Source organism: Pelodiscus sinensis, chromosome 1 (assembly GCF_049634645.1).
Source record: "Pelodiscus sinensis isolate JC-2024 chromosome 1, ASM4963464v1, whole genome shotgun sequence".
Lineage (NCBI taxonomy): Eukaryota > Metazoa > Chordata > Testudines > Trionychidae > Pelodiscus > Pelodiscus sinensis.
The window spans coordinates 241,270,556-241,292,430 of record NC_134711.1 but is presented as its reverse complement, the minus strand read 5'-3'; the positions used below and the strand labels follow the sequence as shown (position 1 = coordinate 241,292,430).

The following is a 21,875-nucleotide window of genomic DNA, read 5'->3' as shown; positions in this document are numbered from 1 at the left end:
AAGAGAAATTGTTTTTAGAACAAAGAGCCTCATCAGGGTTCTACATGTGGCCCACAAAATGTTTTGTTTATTATTGTTCCCCATGCACAGGGTTGCCAGATTCCATTGGTTTCTGTCCATTTTGTTTTTTTCCCCCATCAGTATTACTAAAGTGACATACATGTAAATAAGGGCACATGAAAGTGAGGTGTGTGTGGATTGCATACAATATTGAGTGTGAGCCAGGCATTCCCTCTGCATCCACAGTGCTGCTATGGTTCAATTGGCACACTGCACAAATTCTAGGTACACAAACACAGTTAGCAAAACTACCCTATCCCGGGAAACCATCTTGGTTACAACAGTCTCGCAGCCCACTAAAATGAAAGACGGCCACTTATGTGGCCCACTTACTAGCCTAGATTACCATATCTGAGTTAGAGCCTACTTTTCCTTCCCCACCCCCTTCCCTTCCATAGCCATGCTTCCAGCATGCGATGGAAGGGTGCATTATTGCCAGGATCCATGAAGGGAAGAGGCAGAATAGTTTACAGCCACTCTGTTGGCTTGATGCAACCTGAGGAAGACCTCTGTATCAGGAGGATTTCCAAGGAATTGTTTTTTTTTTTTTTTGGCTGATTGTTCTTTTATCAAAGTACAGAGGCTGTGGTGGAAGCCAGAGTCAGGGCCATTCTCTTCATTCCCAAAGTTGATTTCTTCAGGTAACCAACTCAGAACAAAGATTTTTTTCCTCACATTTTATTTCCACTGTAAATAGTTTGACATATAATGCTACCCTTCCCTCTTCTCCTTTGCTTCTGTCCTGTACAGACAATGGTTCTGTATTGACATTCCATCCTTTAATTATCCCACAAGGTTTCAACAATGCCTACCAAATGTCAGTTGCCCGCCATTTAGTAACATTTCTGATTTCTCCTGGGGGGCAGGGAGTGGATGGTTCTCATGCCTTTTGTCTTTCCGTACAGGCCTTAAGAATGTGAATTTTCTTCTTTATTTCAGCACATCACCCTCTATTACCCCACTTTGTATGTTGGAAGTACTCACTGCATTATTTTATTTAATGCAAAATTCTTTTTATCCACTTTTCGTAGTTTAAAGCCTGTCTAACAGGCTTTGCTATTTTTGAATTCAGGCGTTGAAAACCTCTTCTGCTAACATGAAGTCTGTCAGATTCAAACAGGATGTCATCACAAAATGTTCCAATGTTCCGTCAATCCCAAAACCTGCTCTCTGCACCATTAGCATTTCCATTATCAATCTTTTCCTTTCTTTGTTTGTGCTTAGCACAAGAAGTCTTTCTGAAACTACCTGTATCAATCCCATCTTCAGTTTTCTCCCCAGGTCTCTAAAGGGACTGATGATCATATTAAATCTTTCTTCACTTACCAAAACCCTTGCTGGGTTTTGAAATAATTGTTCTTATTTTAATCACTTCCCATCTTAACAACTACTATAGTTCCCACCCTCCTCCTCCACATCCCTCCCAGATTTCTGCCCCCTATATTTCAGGCTACTCTGGTAATTGTATTCACTAGCTTAGAGCATGGCAATATTAACCCTGTCTTCCATCACCATCACTGACTTTCTGTCTATTTCCTAATCCAATTCATAACTTTTCTCCTGGATTTCAAGACTTTCAAATAAAACACAGAGCAAATAATGAATTGTTACAATCCAGCAGGCACTTCTGTGGGTCATGAAAATTAAGTTACAAAGTTCATAGGTCAATGATGATAATGTTCCATATCAGAATGCATGTCTGTGCCCTTTCTTCTGTCACCTCACACTCTATTTCATATTCCATCTCCATGGAAGTTTTTGTGCTGTTTCCCCAGTGCTCAGTTGAGTTGATGCCTGGTGTTTTGTTTCCAATCGATGTTGTTGAGGTAAACCTGAACTCATTTCCTTTAGTCTCCATCATCATGGACTCTTCCGTACTAAAACCATGCAAATCCTCTTGTTGGTGTCCTCACAAGTACTATCACAAGGAAATTGTATACATGCACTAATAACTAATTTCTTCAGGAAGAAGCAACATTTGTGGGCTGTGCAAAAGGCATGGCTAGAAGAATCCTGGATCCATGAAGTCAGACCAGCTATAGCACTGGGAATATGCTGTTTGTACTAGGGTGGTGGGTGGTGCTACTGTCCTCTTTTCAGATTCCAGTCCCCATGGGATTTCCTGCTTCCATTTGGTGTCTTCAGTTACTGTATTAATAATCATTATTGATGAAGTTGACCTGCTCCTTACTCTACTTATCTGTCAAATGACAGATGTACATAAAGGATTCAATGGGAATGAGCTAGAAGAAGGGGACAAGCACATATATGGTGTCCCCCCTCATAACAGAGAAGACAGCAGCAGTAGGAGAAGACTGCCTGATTAACTCTCTGAACCCAACGTGTAATATAGGGTGGGGAAAAGTCTAGCTGAAAGAGAACCTGGCTATAGTTGTGCACCTGGCCTTGGTTACAACCCAAATTCATAAGGGAAAAATTGGAGATACTTATCTGAAGATAGTGTGACTATTTAAAGTGCAACCACAACTCTAGGAAGGGGATTTGAGAGAGCCTCCTAAACAGGGGCAAGAGAGCAGACTTGGGGCTCATATATGGACCCAGACTGTCTTTAAACTGCAGTGACTAACCGAGTGAGTTAAACTTCATAGAAAGACTTGGTAACTCAGACCCTAGGAAGCAGGATACATGTTTCAAACCAATTTAATCTTGGATATCTGATTGAAAAAACCTGAAGAGGTGTTTAGTGTAATGCACCTGCAAAGCCATGAGGGATCTCTATGGGATATGTGGGAAGGCAACTACTATCTTACCCAAAAGGCAGAAAGGAGAAACATTCCTGCTGCTATCATTGCTAGACCAAGGACCAAAAGGAGATAATACCCCATAAGGCCCTATGTATTTTACTCTTCTAGGGTATGTCTACATTACCCCCCTAGTTCGAACTAGGGGGGTTAATGTAGTCATACAGAGTTGCAAATGAAGCCCGGGATTTGAATTTCCTGGGCTTCATTTGCATGATCCCGGCCGGCGCCATTTTTAAATGCCGGCTAGTTCGGACTGCGTGCCGCGTGGCTACACGCGGCACAAACTAGCTGGTTCGGATTAGGCTTCCTAATCCAAACTAGCTGTACACCTCGTGGAATGCTAATGTTTCTCATGGAATGAGGTGTACAGCTAGTTTGGATTAGGAAGCCTAATCCGAACTAGCTAGTTCGTGCCGCGTGTAGCCGCGCGGCACGCAGTCCGAACTAGCCGGCATTTAAAAATGGCGCCGGCCGGGATCATGCAAATGAAGCCCGGGAAATTCAAATCCCGGGCTTCATTTGCAACTCCGTATGACTACATTAACCCCCTAGTTCGAACTAGGGGGGTAGTGTAGACATACTCTTAGCTATCATACCGAGCCTTACCAAATCCTGTCTGTTTCTGTACCTAAGATTAACCACACTGGGAGCCAAAGCAAAAGCATTTCCTCCCTTCTGTTTTCCTTTGAGGCCACAGCCTTGGGAGAGGAAGAAAAATTACCACCTCACTGAATAAAGCAGTGTTATTGATAAGACAGGTAGGAAGAGGAGCAGGTGAAGTGAGGCCGAGGAGAAGAAGAGAGTTTTTCTTGGACGTATAGCCCTAGTAGAATTCAAGCAGCTAGTTTGTTTCCAGTGCTTTTCAAGAGAGCGTATTGAGCTGGTTTTATCTACACATAACCAAAATCCTTTAGGGTTTGGTCAGACCTAGTTGAGAAACATTGCACAAAATATCATATGTGGGTCATTTCTTCATCAGGTAGATTGTACTATTGAAGACTGACTATAAAATAATGCCTGGCAAACATCTATAGATGGTGTGGCTCATCCACAGAACAGTTCTTCATTTGTTAGCTTAGTCCTGGGAAAGATTATCCCTGGCATGGTCATCAGATAGTAGATAGTGTGACCATGGACTGATTGTCTAGTGTAATTTGTCAAAACACATATGCAATTTTCATTTTGTTGCCAGGTGAAGTAGTGCAGCTTTATACAAATAAGTAATGCAATGTAATGTGAAGGAAAATATCAAGGTTTGTAGTGCTGATTGAAAATGGTGCAAACAGTAAACTTCTGTCATGTTTCTAAATCAGCAGCTATGGTGTTTTCTCATTATTCAAAGCATTTTCAAATAAATTTGCATATATCCATCAATTTTTGTAGTCTTACAGGGTATGTCTACACTACCCCGCTAGTTCGAACTAGCGGGGTAATGTATGCATACCGCACTTGCTAATGAAGCCCGGGATTTGAATTTCCAGGGCTTCATTAGCATAAGCGGGGAGCCGCCATTTTTAAATCCCCGCTGCTTCGAACCCCGTGTAGCGCGGCTACACGGGGCTCGAACTAGGTAGTTCGGACTAGGGTCCTATTCCGAACTACCGTTACTCCTCGTGAAACGAGGTGTACCGGTAGTTCGGAATAGGCACCCTAGTCCGAACTACCTAGTTCGAGCCCCGTGTAGCCGCGCTACACGGGGTTCGAAGCAGCGGGGATTTAAAAATGGCGGCTCCCCGCTTATGCTAATGAAGCCCGGGAAATTCAAATCCCGGGCTTCATTAGCAAGTGCGGTATGCATACATTACCCCGCTAGTTCGAACTAGCGGGGTAGTGTAGACATACCCACACAGTGTATAAAATGCTCTAGGAGAACTTAAAGGTCACTAGAAAACACTAACTGAATAACAAAATATTTATACTGTACAGTGTATCAGTGTTTTAGCAGAAGAAAAGATAACAAAATATCATTTTGGACAATGGTTTTGTTTACTACAGTGTTGAATGAAATATGTCAAAGATATTTTTTATAAGATGAAGAAGCTATGACCATTCAAGTACTATCATGAAAGAGAAGTGATAATAATTGTGTGAATCTGACACATCTGATTGTGCTGATGTGCTGTTAATGTCTGTGCTAGTGATGGCCAGTCATAACATATTTAAAAGATAAAAATAAAAGATCTTAAAAAAATCTGCAGTCCCATTATCAAAGCTTGTAAATCTGCACGAGATGGAATTTGCTAATATTCTAACCACTATTCTCAACTATGCAATCTCTTTTTTTGGGAAGGCTCAACACAGTGAATTGGTTCTTCACATAAATTTTGTTTTCTACGTTTGTAGTAGTTTTTCATCATTATAAGACATTTTCATAAAGCTAACCCAAACAGCACATTTGAATCTTCAAAACGCTTGAACTCAAGTTTGATTTCAGTTCAGTGTATGGTCCTAATCCAGCAAAGTGCTTGTACATACATATACTCAGCTTTAGTATGCGAGTAGTCCTGTTGAAATCAGCATGTTCTTTAGAACTTAGCTGCATCATGCATGGCCTGTGTTTAGAAACACTGTGTCAATAACCTTGAATATTCAGAAACTGCAGTTTGTCAGTGCAGTTTGATCCATTAGGTTGTGGACATTGACATGGTAGATCTCCTACTAGCTTGTGTCCCCCTCCTCTCCGGTATTCTGAATTCCCTTTTTCACTTCTTAACTAAAGTCTATAAAAGAAAAGAAAAAAAAACATTCAAAATGACCAGTATATCACTTCCTTTGTCGACCAACCAAACAGTTTTGCAAATTCATTAGAATTATCATCTAAAATTTGCCAAATTTCAATTGCCCACAAAAATTCCATTGGTTCTTTTTTCATTTCTTCAAAATCCTAATTCTTTCTCTTTGTTTTAACATTTTAATCCTTGTTTATGCCTTCATAATTTTCTACCACAAGTACTGTAACTTCCTCTCTCCAGACAATTCACCCTGCCTCTCTCCAATAAAGCAAATGGGGGAAAAATAATTCGGTTTTGAGGTTTTGAAACTTATTTTCATTCTTCATCAGCGCATGATTTTCTGAAATATATTAGGCTATGGCTACACTATGAACTTCTTCCGGAAGAGGAAATGCAAATAGACTGCTCATTTGCATATCTCACACTCTCATTTGTATATTCTTTTCCAATCCTTTTAGCAGAAGAGGGTTTTGCACAAAAAAGCGCTGTGTAGAAGGCGCTTTTTTGCGCAAAAAAACCCTTTTGCGCAAGATCCTTCTTCCAAAAATTGAGGAATGGCAAAGAGAATGGAATGGGGAAGTGGGGGTGGTAAAATTGGAATAAATGAAAACAGAGAAAGAAACCTTTGTGGAATTGTGAAGAATCTTGAGGATGAGAAGTGGAAAATAAAATTGGGACAGGGGTCAAAGGAACACAGTGCAGGAATTTCAAAATGGGAAGTGACACAGTCCAGTTGGAGAGAAAAAAACATGACTTTAGCCTTAGTACATTTGATAGGAAATTTGGAAATTTTTCAACAAAATATTTGTAGACAAAACATGTCAGTTCATCAAAGCTAAACCTTTTCACAGAATCATGTCATCACAACAGGGCCAGCCCACAACCTTTCGGCACCTGAGGTGGGGAGTTCAAATGATGCCCCCAAGACCCTTCGCTTGGGCCAAAACTTTGAAAGGTCTCAGTTCTGCCTTCTTCCTATTCTACTCCTCTCATGGTACTGCTCTACTACCTACCCCAATAAAGGAGAACGAACAACTTCAAATTCCTTGTTCAAAAATTATAACACTTAACTTTCAGATGCCTGAACAGCAAATGTAACCAGTGTAATGTGCATCTAGAGCAGAGAGAATACATATGAACCAGCAGCAGACACAATTTTCTACACTCTGGGTTATAGTGGTGCTCCTCTCCCCCCCCCAAGTCTGGCACCTGAGGCAGCCACCTCAGTTCGCCTCATGGTAAGGCCAGTCCTGCATCACAAAAGTTTTGCAGGTCTAGGATGGAATTTCAAGATTTGTCTGGGATGTGGCAGACCCAGTTTCAAGTCCTTGTTCTGAATCAGACAGAGCAAGGGCATGCCCTTGATCTTCAACGTACCAGGCAAGTGTCCTTCCTACTAAGCTTAGTCCATTATGTGGCTTCTCTCTAAGGCTACAGCTACCCAACAAACTTTATCCAGAAAAGGAAGTGTAAATGGAGCACTTGCCTTACTACTCCTTTGGAATCCTTCTTTCTTAGCCCTGCCATGAGTGCAGGGGACTAGACACTAGGACCACTTCAGGTCCCTTTCACTCCTATGATTCCATGATTCTTTCATTCTTGTTTTTGTGCTGTTTTGCACACTGCCCTCACATTTATGCCAAAACTCATCCTTACCAGCAATACAGTAAGGAATCAGCCTCTGACTTTAAATTCTTCCTTACAACCCACATACATAGAGCCAATCAGTGATAAGTATATAGCAAGCACCTGATACACGAAAAGGAAAAATATATGTCTTACTATATATTTTAGAAATGTGTATCTGTCTGTCCATCTGTCCATGCATCTGTGAGTCCATTTGTTCAAGAACTCTTCCTAAGCAACAAGAGTTAGACCCACCAAATCTGGTATGTAGCTTCCTCTTATCAGAATTTAAAGCAAGGGAAGGGTTTGGTTTTGTACCAGGATAATGGGATATGCTTGGAATTCAACTGTTTCTCATAAAATGGAAAGGGATTGGTCTTGCAGGAGGAACAGTTATACTGCAGAATGACCACATGGGAACATCAAGAGCCAGACATGGGCAACGAGACACCTGCAGGGGGGAAGAAAGGAACAGCTATCTACTATATATTTCAGAGAGTTTATCTGTGTGTCTGTTAGTCTGTGTGTTTGCCCCTCAGCTGGGAGAAAGACATGCATCAGCAGCCATGGACATACACTTCTCCCCTGGCCACAAACAGCTGTGGTGAGAAAGAGCTAGAGTTATCCTTTCTACCCTGGGGCAGCCTGCACACTGAGCCCCTCATTTCCAGCTCCACCCCAGTACAATGATTTAAAGAAAAAACAAACTTATTTAAGGGCCCAAGCAATGCTAAGTAAATCTAGTATGATCTAAAGTGCAAATATCATTTGTGAAGGGGAGTGTATGTTATGTCTTTCGGTGAAATTGGATTCTGCTTATAGTAGAAGTAAATCTGGAGTTGTTCCATTGTTTGCAATGTTATTAAGTTCAGTTTCTGTTCTGAACATTCTATTATTTTTAGGCTGGGTCGCTTCCTCTCTATTTTCATTACAGCACCAAATACAGTGTCTATCCTTAGCAGATAATAGCAAATTTCCCTTTCTGTTTCTCTCAGATTGCAGACACAGTTTTTATGTATACATGTTGGATTCACAAATGAAGAAGATCCAAGTAAAATTTTTTCCACATTTGGGTCAACCGTTAATCTGACATGTTATCACAGCTCTAATTCTTCTATGTCTGAAAACAATGGCCTTTTTGGCACTTCCATGATCCATCTTGCTGAAGAGTTTACACAAAATTGCACTGCTTTTAGTCAGTGCGAATTGGTAAAGACATACTTCTGTTAAAAAAGCCAATCTTTCTACTTCACAACAACATCATGGTTGATCCTATCAAGAATGTTACCACCAGAATGATTCCTGAAAAGACTTTTTTGTCAGATTTGTGACTTTTACTCATGGACTGTGACTAAATATTTTATAAATAGATATGGACCAAAAATGTCAAGGTACTGTTTGAAAGTCAGAGAGATGCTGAAAAATGAATTACTTTGATTCTTTGGGCCAACAGTTGAGTTTTAGATCATATGGCAATGAGATTTCATTGTTGTTTTTGACTTATTTCCTTTGTTCATTCCTGTATTTTATTTTATTTTAAAGAAATATAGTTTGGAAGGAAATAAATAACTGTAACTCATGCAAAGTAATTGTTATGCTGATCACACCTCAGAGCTGAAGTGCAATAGTTAGCCATTAGATCCGAACTGAGTTTTCATCTAAGGGGGTCACTAATTGATCACTGGGTGTCAATTAATGTTTATCTGAAACACTTTTACTTAGTCTTAAGCACACATGCCATTTTTAACAGACAAGTACAGTAGGGAGCATGTACATGTACATTAACATTAACCATAAATCCTAATTCTAAACCCTAACATACATCAGGCCACCTTGTTAGAAGATTATAGGATAGCTAATAACATTTGAATTAGTAATCATTACTGATGAAGTAGACATGCTCTATACTGTACTTATCTGTTAAAAATGACATGTGAGCTTAAGACTGAGTAACAGTGTTTCAGATAAGCATTAATTCTATTTGTGACTGGCCAATCAGACTGACTTTACAAGATGGGGTTGCACGGAGAAATAATAATGGTGCATGGTATAGATTGGGGTGGGAAATAAAATGGTGGTGGTTTGTCAGGGTTAGCCCTAAATTTACCTGTACTTCCATAGGTATCAGTGACTGCAACTTCTCTTGGTTGTGGATTGCCATTCCTAGCCAATGAGAGCTAACCGGAGCTGCAATCTCCCATGCCTGTGGAGGCCAAGGTAAATATAGCAGTAGAAGACCACCAGGGGCTAAATGTGGTGGACTAGATCTGGCCCATGGGCTGATATTTGCCCACCCCAGCACAGAGGAAGCAAAATCATTTCCTCATGTTCAAGTACCTTAATATTCTCCGAGCATCGTTTTCTTTAAAATGCTATATAAATAATTGACATTTTAGTACAGATTTTGCTGCTATAGCATTCTCCAAATAGTATTAGCCAGATGTCCATATTTCACTTGTACAACAATGGAGTTTGAGTGTTTATTTAAAATACAATGCAGGTCTGCCTTTTGTATGCCCTTAAACAACTCAGAACATGCTGGGTAATACATCAGTATGCGGCAACTGTTATTTGGAGGTCAGGTGACTAAATATATAGACATTAATTTCCACTTAATGCAGTTTATTATATATTGATAGTTGATTATATTTTCTTAGACATTTTTCTTATAATTAGATTTTTAATTGTTAAATATCATTAGAAAAACACATATTTGTGATGAGATCAATATGTAAAACTTACAGTTCTTTTCTTCTGAATTCTAGTACAGTCAGAAATAGTCCAACCATAAATATAGATGCAATTCACTACAGACTTCAAAGAAGTGGCAAAATAAGAAGAGGTTAAAGAATACAAACACAAACACATTTAATCTCATTTAAAACAAGCCCTCAAACAAACCTGGAGCTTCAGGAGGTTTCTGTGAGCTATGTCCTCATTTTCACCTTATAGCAAACTAACATTATGATCTGTGCTGCTGAAAGGTTATTTCTGGTAACCTGTATCAATTTCCTATTCATACAGCAACTGGTGTCAACTAAAAATAATTCCATTTGAACACCAGCTAAGAATCCAGTCACATTTGGATCACAGACAATGTGCATAAATAAGATTTAAGATCCCTTGTTCTGCTACATCATTCGAGCTCACTCATCAAGCTTAGTTTCATCAAACTGCCATTTGAAAGCTATTGAAAAGCCATTAACTGACAGGACTGTGAGAGCCGCAGTGCAGCAGCACGCCTCAGTGCTGGAAAAATGTGGCTGCAAGTGCACGCCAATTAAATCTTACTATTCCGGGGAATGTGGGATTAGGAGGAGTGTCAATCAAGTGTGTTACAATAGCACGTGCAATAGTCATGGTTCAAGACACAGAGGTTTATCTTAACTCCAGCAGCTGGGTGAGAATGACTTGGAAGCCTCTGCAAGATCTTGGAACAGAAGCTACATTAAATAATGTATTCTGAGGTAAACTGGATACCTGAGGAAAGGTTCTAAATAATGCATTTCCTATGCATGACAGTTATAGCAGAAGAGAATGCTGAAATCAGTAGGAAGACTACAGTCTGAGATGAAAGAATGTCTCATTATCATTTTATCAAGTGCTGTAAGTAACAAAATGGTTATTTTGATTTTAAAACAGTCCCTTGTTTTGTTTTTTGAGGTATCTGTGTTTACTGCCTATGCAAAAAGTATTAAGGCAGATACTGCATGATATCAGTTTGATAATAATGGAAGGGAGTTGTTACTTTGCTTGTGAATATATGCAGGCAGTGTATAATGTTTTTCCTTTCTGTTGTGTACTGAGACTTCACTGTGTGGGTCAGTTCCAATTCTAAAGCCCATATTATTAGCTTTTCAAACTTCTTTATTTATATACTTAAACAGTCATTGGAGAAAATACCCAAGGACAGGAATCATCTGAGACATAGGACTATTTTATGGGTACCTTCAAGGACAATCTGTCTCTGGTACCCAACAGGATTAATACAAATGAAAATAAAGCTATAATGAAAACTTTCATTCTCTACCATACATCAGTGCTGTATTCACCCCATTAGTGTTTAAATCTGCAAAATGCAACCATTCTGTGGGACAGACTCAAAAATAAACTTTTATCCTTGAATCAGGAATACTGCAGCTCTAGAAGACTCCGATTAGGATCAGAGTACATTGGTTCAGTGTAGAGCAATTTCTTATCTCATTTGCTGTGTCTAACAAGAGTGGGTTTTTTTTCATAACTGCGTGCCTGATGGTATATTATGAGCAAATTCATTTATTTAAAAAATGCAATGTTATTAGAAATAACATAATAATAAGAGGTGACACAGCAGACTAAGTAATTATCATCATTTTACATTTTGTGCTGAACTACAAATGTTTTGCTAGCTGTGGAGCTTTTCTACAAAGGACTTTGAAAACTTCAGACTTCTAGTGTTAACGTCATTGTCTTGTGATGACAAATGGTACATTGCTGAAAAAGGTTTTCTTGCTGGATTATGGTCTTTGTTGACACAAGTGCACTGAAGGCCACTGCTGGGACTATTTTTAAAATAGCATAATATTGTTAAGAAATGAAGAATGTTATTCTTCAGTGTTCCTGGTATGGAGTAAAAGTACCCTGTCAGTATTTTTTGTAATGCAAGAAAAAGCATCAGCTTCTCCACATAGCTTTAGCAATGCACCTTCAAATCTGCCTGCAGCTGTGGAGGAGGAGACAAAGTAATGACTCTTCACTCTGCAGACTAATATGCCAAATGATATTGCTGGTCTTATTTATTTATTTATTTGGCTTGGAGACAATTGGGATCAAAACACAGAGATAGGTTTGGGATAGAGGAGAGGACAGGGTGGCAGTAATGATGCAAATATTCTCAGATCCTGGGAAAATATCCTAACCAATCAGTGGTTAGAATCTGACTTTGTGTTCTGTGACTTATGTGATTTATCTGTTGAGCTGCTGGTTTCTGTGTATGAGAGAGAACTAGACAAAACATGTTTGCACAAAGCTCATTTTAAGGTTTTTTTGGTAGTAGGAAAAGGATAATTTAAAAAAAATGCAAATTACAGATACAGAAAACCCAACACATTAACAATTCCTCATGATGTGTGGCTCTATCATTTTGTTTGTAGTTTACGTTTCTGAAGTAAATGCTATGAGCCTCTGCAGACAAGTGAAAGGAAAGGAGGAAGAGGGCAAATGCTGTTCTGTTTTTACTGGACATAAGCAGTAGCATTAGTGGTTTTCATTGGCTATTCCTACATTCACTAAATGTACTCTTGTCATGGGGAGGCTGTGAAAATGAGATGTAATCCTTGGTTAAATTCAAGCACACACTACATAGAGCATTCACTTCTCTGTTTTGTCTCTGCATCTTGCCCAGATTGTGTCCAGAGCTGCCAATGCTGATGCCTTCCACTGCAGTTACTAGCGCTTTATTGCCATCTGCCATCATACTGTTTTCAGCTAAGCTACCATGATCCCCCATTTCCATAAGATAGGGAGCAGCATAGCCAAAGCCTTAAATATATTTCACACAAGCACCAGCAAAAGCAAAATAAAAAAAAATACTCCTACGCTCTCAATCCCTAACACATCCCTTTCTGCCTGCTTGAACAGCTCATGCTGCCACTGCTATTGGCCTTCTGATTTTGTAGCCAAATACCTTTACTGCTCAAAGCTATTACTGTTCCTGCTGACAGTTGCTGCAGCATCTTCTGTTTGGCTATCTGCTGTTGCAAGCCACATTCCATCCCTGGCATAGAGAACAGTGATAGAAGGGGAATGCTACATGACATCTGCACTCTGCTGGGTGCCATTCTTCTCTCGTGCTGAATGATATGACATGCAACTGTGCAAATTAATGTTATTTTGCAAATAATGCAAAGCACCTTGCTTCTACACTCTCCCAGAGTGACATAACTCTCATAATATATATTTAACCCTGTTTCCTAAATACTAGTGGTGTCAGTGGAGCTATGCCAACTCACACCAGCTAAGGGGCTGGCTCAGATCAACACATGCAAATACTGTGATATGAATATCTGAACCTAGTCACACCCTTACTGAAACACCACTATTCTAGTCTTTTATCTCACTTAAGCGTGCACGTACAAGAGAGAGTGAGAGACTTCCATTCATGCCAATCATGTAAAGAACTAGGAAGAGAGCACCCAATTCATTTTTACTGGTGACAAGTAAGGATTTGAACCTAGTTTCCCAAAGGTGCATAGTTAGTTCAGTAACTGCCTGAAACATCTAGCTCCCAATTACCACATAGGATCTGGGGGAAAGACACTTCAGTTAGAGAAAATTAATTGCAGTAAATGACATATTATAAGAGATTTCACCTTTGTTTAACCCTCTCCCTCACATAATTTGGTTTTTTCCTTCAAAGATACAGTATTAGCTTTGACTCCAGTCTGCACTGCTGGGAATGTTAAATGTGTTAAAAAATTAAGTATGACTGACTAAATGTACGCAAGATTTACAGTGAGTTAGTTTAGTTGGAGTGTTTGTGGTGAAGCTACTCTAAACCAATGGGAGAGAATTCTCCTGTCAGCTTAATAACTCCTGCCTCCATGAGAAGGGGCAGTTACATCAGCAGAAGCCATATGGGAAAACTGTGAAGGTGAGATGATGTGTGAAATAGTGAGTGCCCAATCCAAAAAATTCTTTGTGGTTTAAAATCAGGACCTTGAATTCAGTTATGTAATGAGTGGGGAGCCAGTGCAGTTTAGGAAGCACAGGTGTGAGATATTCCTGTCAGCTGTTTCTGAGGAGTTGTGCTGCTACATGCTGCTAGATTTGCCAGCCCTCCAGGATTGCCCTGGAGTCTCCAGGGATTAAAGATTAATCTTTAATTAAAGATTATGTCATGTGATGAAATCTCCAGAAATATGTTCAGCCAAAATTGGCACCACTACATACTGCAACAACTTAAGCCTTTTTTGTGGTAGTTCCATTCAGTAGAGTGAGTTGTAGTGTCAAAATTTCATTAAGTCGAAAGTGTGTCTCTTGATAGATCTAAAAAGGAAGAGTGTGGCTTCCTGGTTAGTCTAATATGGAAAAAGGAAATCCTAACCACCTCTGTGTGACTAGGAGCAGTAATGACCAAAGGCTTCACACTGTGCTGACAATCTGTGTGTTAATGCCCTTGTTCACAGTGCATGGTGAGGTTAAATAATTGGCAAATGCTTCAGAGTTTTTTCCCTTGTTTCTACTAATGTCATTTCTCTCTTTCCAAGGTTGAGCCAGAGCCAATATTTCATTTATCTATGCTTTTAATATCTGGTGTGCCACAAAAATGACGTTCTACATTTTACACACCACTAATGGGAAAACAGAGGACATGGAAATAAAATGATTTGTTCAATCATACAGATGGTCAGTGGCAGATCTGTGAATAGAAGCGAGGTTTTCTGGCTCTTAGATAAGGGCTTTACCCTCTAGACCCCTCTACACTGTAGCTTACAATGTCATTATAGTATCAGCTAACTATAGTTCCACAGTGAAAGCGCTATGTAATATATGCAGTATGGTTGTAGGGAAAGCTTATTTTTTGTTGTACATGCTTGAGACAGAGTGACTATAGAATAAGGTTACAAGTATTATTGCAATGGGATGGTGGGAAAGACTGAAACAGCCTTTCAGCTGCTGCTGAGGTTGGGAGAGGTAGAAGGAGATTCCTCTCAAGGGGGTCCAATTAGAAAACTGAGACAGATTAACTGTGTATAGCCACCCTGGGTGTATTATGTGTGTGTGTGTACACATACAGTCTTGTAAAGCCACTAGAAAAGAAAGAAAAGACTCAGCTTCTATTTAAAAATTAGCCTAATATCTAGACCTTATGGATGCAGACAAAAGTTTGAAGAGATGAACTGAGTGCCCCCTGTAAGATCAGAAACCAGGTGACAAGTAAGATGAACCCCAACGTTCTTATTTAAAAACAATCATGATTCGGGGGGGAACTGAGTCACAATATTCAAATCTTCATCTTCACAATGCTGGAATAAGCTATTAAACGCAAATTATTTGTTCAGTTTGACCACCAGTTATGGTGAGGAAATATTAGCTGTTTTATATTTATAAAAAACCTTTTGGGTGTCCAGCTAATGCTCTGAGCAGTCTATAAATGAAAAAGAATGAAAAGAGATAACAGGATAACACAAACGACTTCTCATTTGATCTTGACAGCTAAAAATGTAAAGTATAAGAAATGTAAAACAGTGGCTTAAAAGAGCAGAATGTGTTAGTCAGCATTAGCATAAAATAGGAGTATTGGTGGTATCTGAATGAATGAATGAAGCAAAACCACATTGTTTTAAATTAAAAGTTAAACATACAAGTTCCTTTCTCCCTTGGCCATGGCTACTGGCAGCACTACACCCACTATCCACTTTCTCTCTCTAAACCTAGCCTGCAACCCAACTAAGTGCTGCCCATAGTTATGATTTTATCATGACTTTCAGAATGTTGGATGATTTCTCCAATTTTTGGATGTATATGACTGAGAGAATCTTAGCTTTCCTTTCTTTTCTTAAGGGAATTTTCTAGTCTTCATTGTTGAGATCATAGCTTTTCTCTACATCAGAAATAAAAAAGAACTTCAAATTTAGTACTTCAGGAAGGAAGGTTTAGATTGGCAATACTGGCATTTCTGCATATCTTCATATGAACAGTTTTATAGAAGTGTGAAGCATACAGCAGCTACTACTGGCTTCCACAGAAGATTCTGGATGTTCTGATCTTGAAAAGCAGACTGCTTATTTAGATAACTAAATATGAATTAGGCACACAACTTTGAAAATATGTGTGTGTATGAGAGAAAGGGGGCTAAGTGTATGTGTAACACTCTCGCCTACAATTTCAATTAATTGATTAGAAAAGTATTTGCAGATTATGAAAAGAAGATATTTACTACATTTTTTAGTCTTAAGTACATGATGGAATAAACAGCAAGGGAAGCAATTACCATTAGCTGGACATTTTGAGGGTCACAGGATTTCAAACTTTATAGGTTCTATATGTAACATGTGCCATGCAAACTATAATCATCCCCAGGATAGATTTTTATTCTATCATTATTCCCATTTTAAAATCTAAAATGTGAATGAGGCACCACATTTTTGTGAAAGACCATTACTTGTACTTTTAATATGCTTAAAACCCCATAAATCCCACATTTCTTCACATTCAGGCTGCTTTTGTCTTCCTTGTAGGGTAGGATTCTATAGGCAGCAAAGAAATATGAGTATCCAGAAGATAAAATGAAAGGGCAATGTAAAGGTCAAAGTAACATACTTTCTCACCATATTGCACAGCATGCATGAAACATTAAGGTTCTGATAGCACATTTCTGAGGCAAAAATTACTGCAGAACAGAAAATGGCATTGCATATCTCCATTCTTCTGTATTTGAAATAGTACAAACATAACCCATTTTCACTATAATGTTAAAACAAGTTTCAGGGTTTTATTTTTTTGCATACCTAAGACACTGATCAATCCTTTTTTTTCCTCCAAATCTGTCAACTGAAATCTGTAACTGGGACCTGCACAGTAGAGCAACCTTAAAACCAGAGTAGAATTAGCTATATATTTAGAAAGTAAGTGATAGTATTGTAATGGGGCAGACCCATTGTTGTGAAGCCTCTGGCTGGACATTATGGGTACGTCTAGACTACAGGGTTTTGTCGACAGAAGCTTTGTCGACAGATACTGTCGACAAAGCTTCTGTCGACAAAGAGCATCTAGACTACATTCAGTTCTGTCGACAAAGCAAGCTGCTTTGTCGACATAACAGTGTGGACGCAAAGGACAGTTTAGATGCAATAATGCCTTCTGTCGACAGAACTCTGTGGACAAAAGGCGTTATTCCTCGTAAAATGAGGTTTACCAGCATCGACAAAACTGCTGAGTTCTGTCAACGTTATGTCAACAGAACTCAGCGGTAGTGTAGATGCAGGTTTAGTTTTGTCGACAAAAGTCCACTTTTGTCGACAAAACCCTGTAGTCTAGACACACCCTATGAGAATTAGTCGAGTCTTTCTGCAGAGTGCCCTCCTCTGGTGGTATCTTGCCACCATATCTTCTGCTATGGACTCACATCGCCCCAAGGATCTTTGGTGACCTGTTCAAGATAAAGTCTTCTAGCAATGCCCATCTCCATTCTCCCCTGCCTTCTAGGGAACCAGCAGTCTTTTGCCCGCCACTTGCCCTAGCAGCCAACTGCAGTCCTCAGTGGCAAACTGCAGCTCTTCAATGGCCACTTGCCTTAGTGGCAAGTGGGGGGAAAATGCGGGAAAACCTGTGCCCACCCACTACTCTGGGTCCTGACCTGGGGATCATATAGCTTGTAGTTATATATTGCCCCTCCTCCAACTCCTCTATCTACTTTCATCCCATATCTTTTCTTTATAATTGAAAATGCTTTTCTAAACAATGAATAGCTATTGTAGGCAAGAAAGTGTTATACATACACTTCTCTCCCGTCTCTCTCTCACACAAACATATTTTCAAAGGTATGGCTAGAGAGATGGAACTAGGAGATCTGTAATGATCTAAAAAAAATCAAAAAAGAGTCATACAAAAAGTGGAAACTAGGTCAAGTTACAAAAGATGAATAGAAACAAATAACAAAAATATATAGGGACAAAGTTAGAAAGGCCAAGACACAAAACATTCTACAAATATATTAGAAGCAAGAGTAAGTCCAAGGACAAGGTAGGCCCATTACTCAATGAAGAGGGAAAAACAATGACAAAATAACAAAAAATGTGGAAATGGCACTTAATAACTTCTTTGTTTTTGGTTTTCAACAAGAAGGTTGGGGTTGATTGGATGCATGGTGATTGGATGCCTGACATAGTGAATACCAGCATAATGAGGTAGGTTCAGAAGTTAAAATAAGAACAAGTTTAAAATTACTTACATAAGTTTAGATGTCTTCAAGTCACCAGGACCTGATTAAATGAATTCTAGAATACTCAAGGAGCTGAGTGAGGAAACTGGAGTTGATGACCAATCAAGGTTCCTCCCAGTTCTATGATTCTGTGATTCACTTCCCTGCAGCAATCCCACACACCTCTTCTATCCTTATGCCTAGGTCGTAGTTTGGCAGTCATTGGCCTGGTGCTTACTTTCACCTCACCTGATCTTTCCAGCACTGTTCTGTCCATGGTGCTGGCAGTTTCCTCAGCCCTTCTGGGACCTGCTCCTTTGTCCCTGGACTTACAAGAGAGAATTGATTCCTCTGCCTTGCACCACTCTTTATATATGTGCCTGCTCTGCCCTTATTGGGTGCTTCTTTCAGACCCTCTGTGATTGGTTGCCTACTGAGCACCTCCCCAGGACTGCTTTGAACCCTTTTTCCACCAGTGCAGGGCAGATGCCCCATCACAACTATAAAAATATGTTTCGGTGGTATGACCCCAGATATGTAGGGCAACACATTCAGTGAAAAAGAGAATTTAGATTGAATTCCAAGAAAATAGTTTGTGTCTATACTGGACTAGTCTGGTTTAGTGTGGTCAGAAATAAAATAAATTGCCACCCTGTTTGGTGTACTAGGATTATTCTTAAACCTATATTTATCTATAAAAGAACATTGTCAAAGTTGATAGCTTTCATATTTGGTCATTACTTAAAACAAATTCTCTCTCTCTCTCTTTCAGAGAGTTTGTGCACATGTCTGTCTGTGAGTCCATTTATTTAAGAACTCCTTCTAAATGAAAAGAGCTAGGAGCACCACATTTAGTCTGAAGCTTCCTCTTATCATACTAAAAGCAAGGTTGGGGTTTGGCTGTGCTAAGACAATGAGATTTTCCTGGAATTTGATTCCATTGTATGAGAAATGAAGGGAGAGGTCTGGCAGGAGGAACAGTTATACTGTAGAATTACCATAAGGGGCAGCAAGGGTCCAGAGATGGGGACCGGGACAGCTATAACCCCATTGGGCCAGCAGATGGCAGGGATGGAGAAAAGGACAGCTGTCTACTGTATATTTCAGAGAGTTTGTCTGTCTCCCAGGCTGGGCGACATGCACTCCTTCCCCAGCTCTACCCACTGCAGCTGCAGCAGATGGACAAGTGCATTTCAGCTAGCCCGAAGCTGCTGTGTTGAGAGTGAGCTGCGGTTGTCCTCTTTCCCAGGGGCAGCCTGCACACTGAGTTCCTCATCCCTAGTCCCACCCCAGAATATTGATTTAAATGAAGAAAACATAACTTATTCAAATGAAAGACCCAAGCAATGTTGGGTAAAATTGGAGGGGGGGGGGCTCCATATGGCCTGTTTTTCTTTACTAGAGGCAGGAGTCACAACCTAGTGCATCATTACTCATGGCAGACTAGTTCATAAGTTTGTGGTAAACTCTCCCCTGTAGTGCTGATCTCCCTTCTCAAGGCAGAGATTTAGAAGTTGTGGGGAGGACTCTAAGGCAGGGGCAACAGGCAGAGTTACTGTCACTCTCAATCTGGCAGCCTTTCCCTGGGCCACTTCCCCAAACAATCCCTCCCAGTACCTTTCCTTTGGTACCTGCTTGTTAGTCCTCCACCCACACAGCACTTTCTCCTTCCTATCCTTTACTCTTTTCCTTCCCCCTTCCTTGCCTGGGGAGAGCCCTTTAAAAGTGGCACCATAGGCCTTAGTTAGTTGCAGGTGTCTAATCAACCTGTAGCTTCTAGCAAGTTTTAAATGACTCCAGGTGCCTGCCTGATTATGCTGCAGCCAGGTTTTGAGCTTTTCTTTACTCAGGGAAAAGAAAGTGCTTCACTCAAGCCCTAGCATGTCTTCCTTCCATCAGTGTGCGTCAGCCAGCTGGCCTGGGTCTGTCACAATATATATATTGGTTGATACTCCAAATATTAAAATAAGTTCCTCAAAAGAAAATCTGTTCTGTATTAAAATTCCAGCTGCTTGGTGTGACAATGGGAAAGACAGAATGTTTGGTCTGTTGTGATTTGCAGATGTCCATGTGCAAGTTTGGCCATGCTGTCTACATGCTGCCATCCATGCTGTCTGCCAGTTCCATTTTTGCATGGTGACAAGGGTCTAAATTTGACAAGATTACTGGTCTGTATGGTGAATTAGAGAGCTGGGAGTTTGTCAGTTTTAATCTCTTATTACCTTACAAGAATGGATCTGGCAGGAAATGTGGACAGGATGGCACAGCACACAAGCTCAGGGTTTATTGTCGAGCTCCCAAGTGAAGGGGATGGGATGTGAAGATTTCTGCTATCCTCCTTTTAAAATGTGTGAGCTTTCTGCCATCAGAGAACACTTTCAAACAGAAATCATTGTTTTAGGCAGAGGATAAATTTTGGGTTGAACCAATCTAACAGAAATCCTATTTTCCTGTCTCTTTAGTGTAGTGTTACTTTGCACAAGATCTGAGGTCCAGATTGTGTTAATTTATTTGGCTATAGACAGATAATGAATTTGAAGCAACATCTGATATAGGGAGCAGGATCAATTTTCTCTGCTGTTAGTTCTTTCGTAGCTTTGATGAATCATCTGTGCGATGTCCATTTATTTGCACAATGCAGGAAATTGGAGTTTTCCTGTGTTGATCCTATGTGCTTGTCTATGTGGTTTTTTTCAATATTCCTTGTTCAATGAGGACCTTCAATTTGTTGGCTTCTCTTTTTCTCAGAAGGATGATAGTTCACATGGCTATTGCTATTGCATCCCTGAACACCTTGTGTATTCTTGAATATAACTATGAACTGTCATACAGAGATCATCTGTACCCTCTTTAAAGAGGCTAATTTCCACTCATGCTATAGAATCATATGCCCATTGGCACAAACACAGACTGAGAAGGATAAATGGGGTAGTGGTTTTAGCCATTTTCCGTATCCTCTATTATCACAGTATCTGGAAGCTTGTCCCACCTCATGATTTATGTTAGAGCAGCTTAAAGGTTTTAGTAATCTACAATCATTCATAAAACCCAAGGGGACAGCTCCGAATAGCCAGAGCACTTCGCACACCAGCCAAGCCCTAAACATTCCCTGCTCCTTACCGTAGTATATACCTCTACAATGCGAGTTGGTATTGAGGAGAGAGTAGTATTCTTCCTCCTATTGAGTGCCAAGTGGAGAATTTTCTTATGCCAGCAGTATTCTCCAGGGGTCTGCTTCGTCTGCTGTATGGTGGCATTAAAGGGCCAGAGCAGATGAGAAACAGGTTTAGAGAATCTGCAGACTGAAAACTAGGAGGTCATCTTGACCATTAGTCCACAAGTTCATCATTTCGCAGTGTACTTTTATTAATATTTTTATCCAGTCTGCTTTTATCCATTATGCTCTGTGCCAGGCAAAGAGGCTTTCATCCCTTCCCCTGAGAGCTTATTCAATAAGCTAAGAATCTCACTCTGTACAAGTGTTTTTTTTACTCAGCTTACAATTTTTCTGTGTTAAATTGAGCCCATTACTCCTAACTCTTTTCATTTTCATTATGGTCAGTCAATCTTTACTGTCCACTTTGTTCAAATATCTGTTATCATGGTCATCCTTAGCTAATACTTACAAAAATATTCATATTTAATTCTTTTAACATTTCTTTTTCATTCAGTCCCAGAGGCTATGTAACCCCGTTCTTTTTTATCACCTCAATTTAGTAAAATGTTGCCTAAAACTGAAAAATATATCAAAGATAAGTCTTAGATTCATAACTTTAAGGTCAGAAGGGA

General features: G+C 39.8%; 1 protein-coding gene across 5 annotated transcripts in view; it reads left to right on the top strand.

The window, feature by feature from the left end:
• MYO16 (myosin XVI) overlaps window positions 1-21,875 on the top strand; it is a 517,195-nt gene that overhangs the window by 90,542 nt on the left and 404,778 nt on the right. Inside the window, exon 1 of one of the 5 annotated variants that reach the window (XM_075918641.1) lies at window positions 10,251-10,789. The exons of 2 other annotated variants lie outside the window; for them this stretch is intronic. In XM_075918641.1, coding sequence (XP_075774756.1) covers window positions 10,762-10,789 — 28 coding nt within the window. In that variant the 5' untranslated portion in view covers window positions 10,251-10,761. Of the gene's footprint in view, window positions 1-10,250; window positions 10,790-21,875 lie in introns of those variants that run through there. 2 more of the 5 variants (XM_075918604.1, XM_075918634.1) reach the window with 2 other exon arrangements.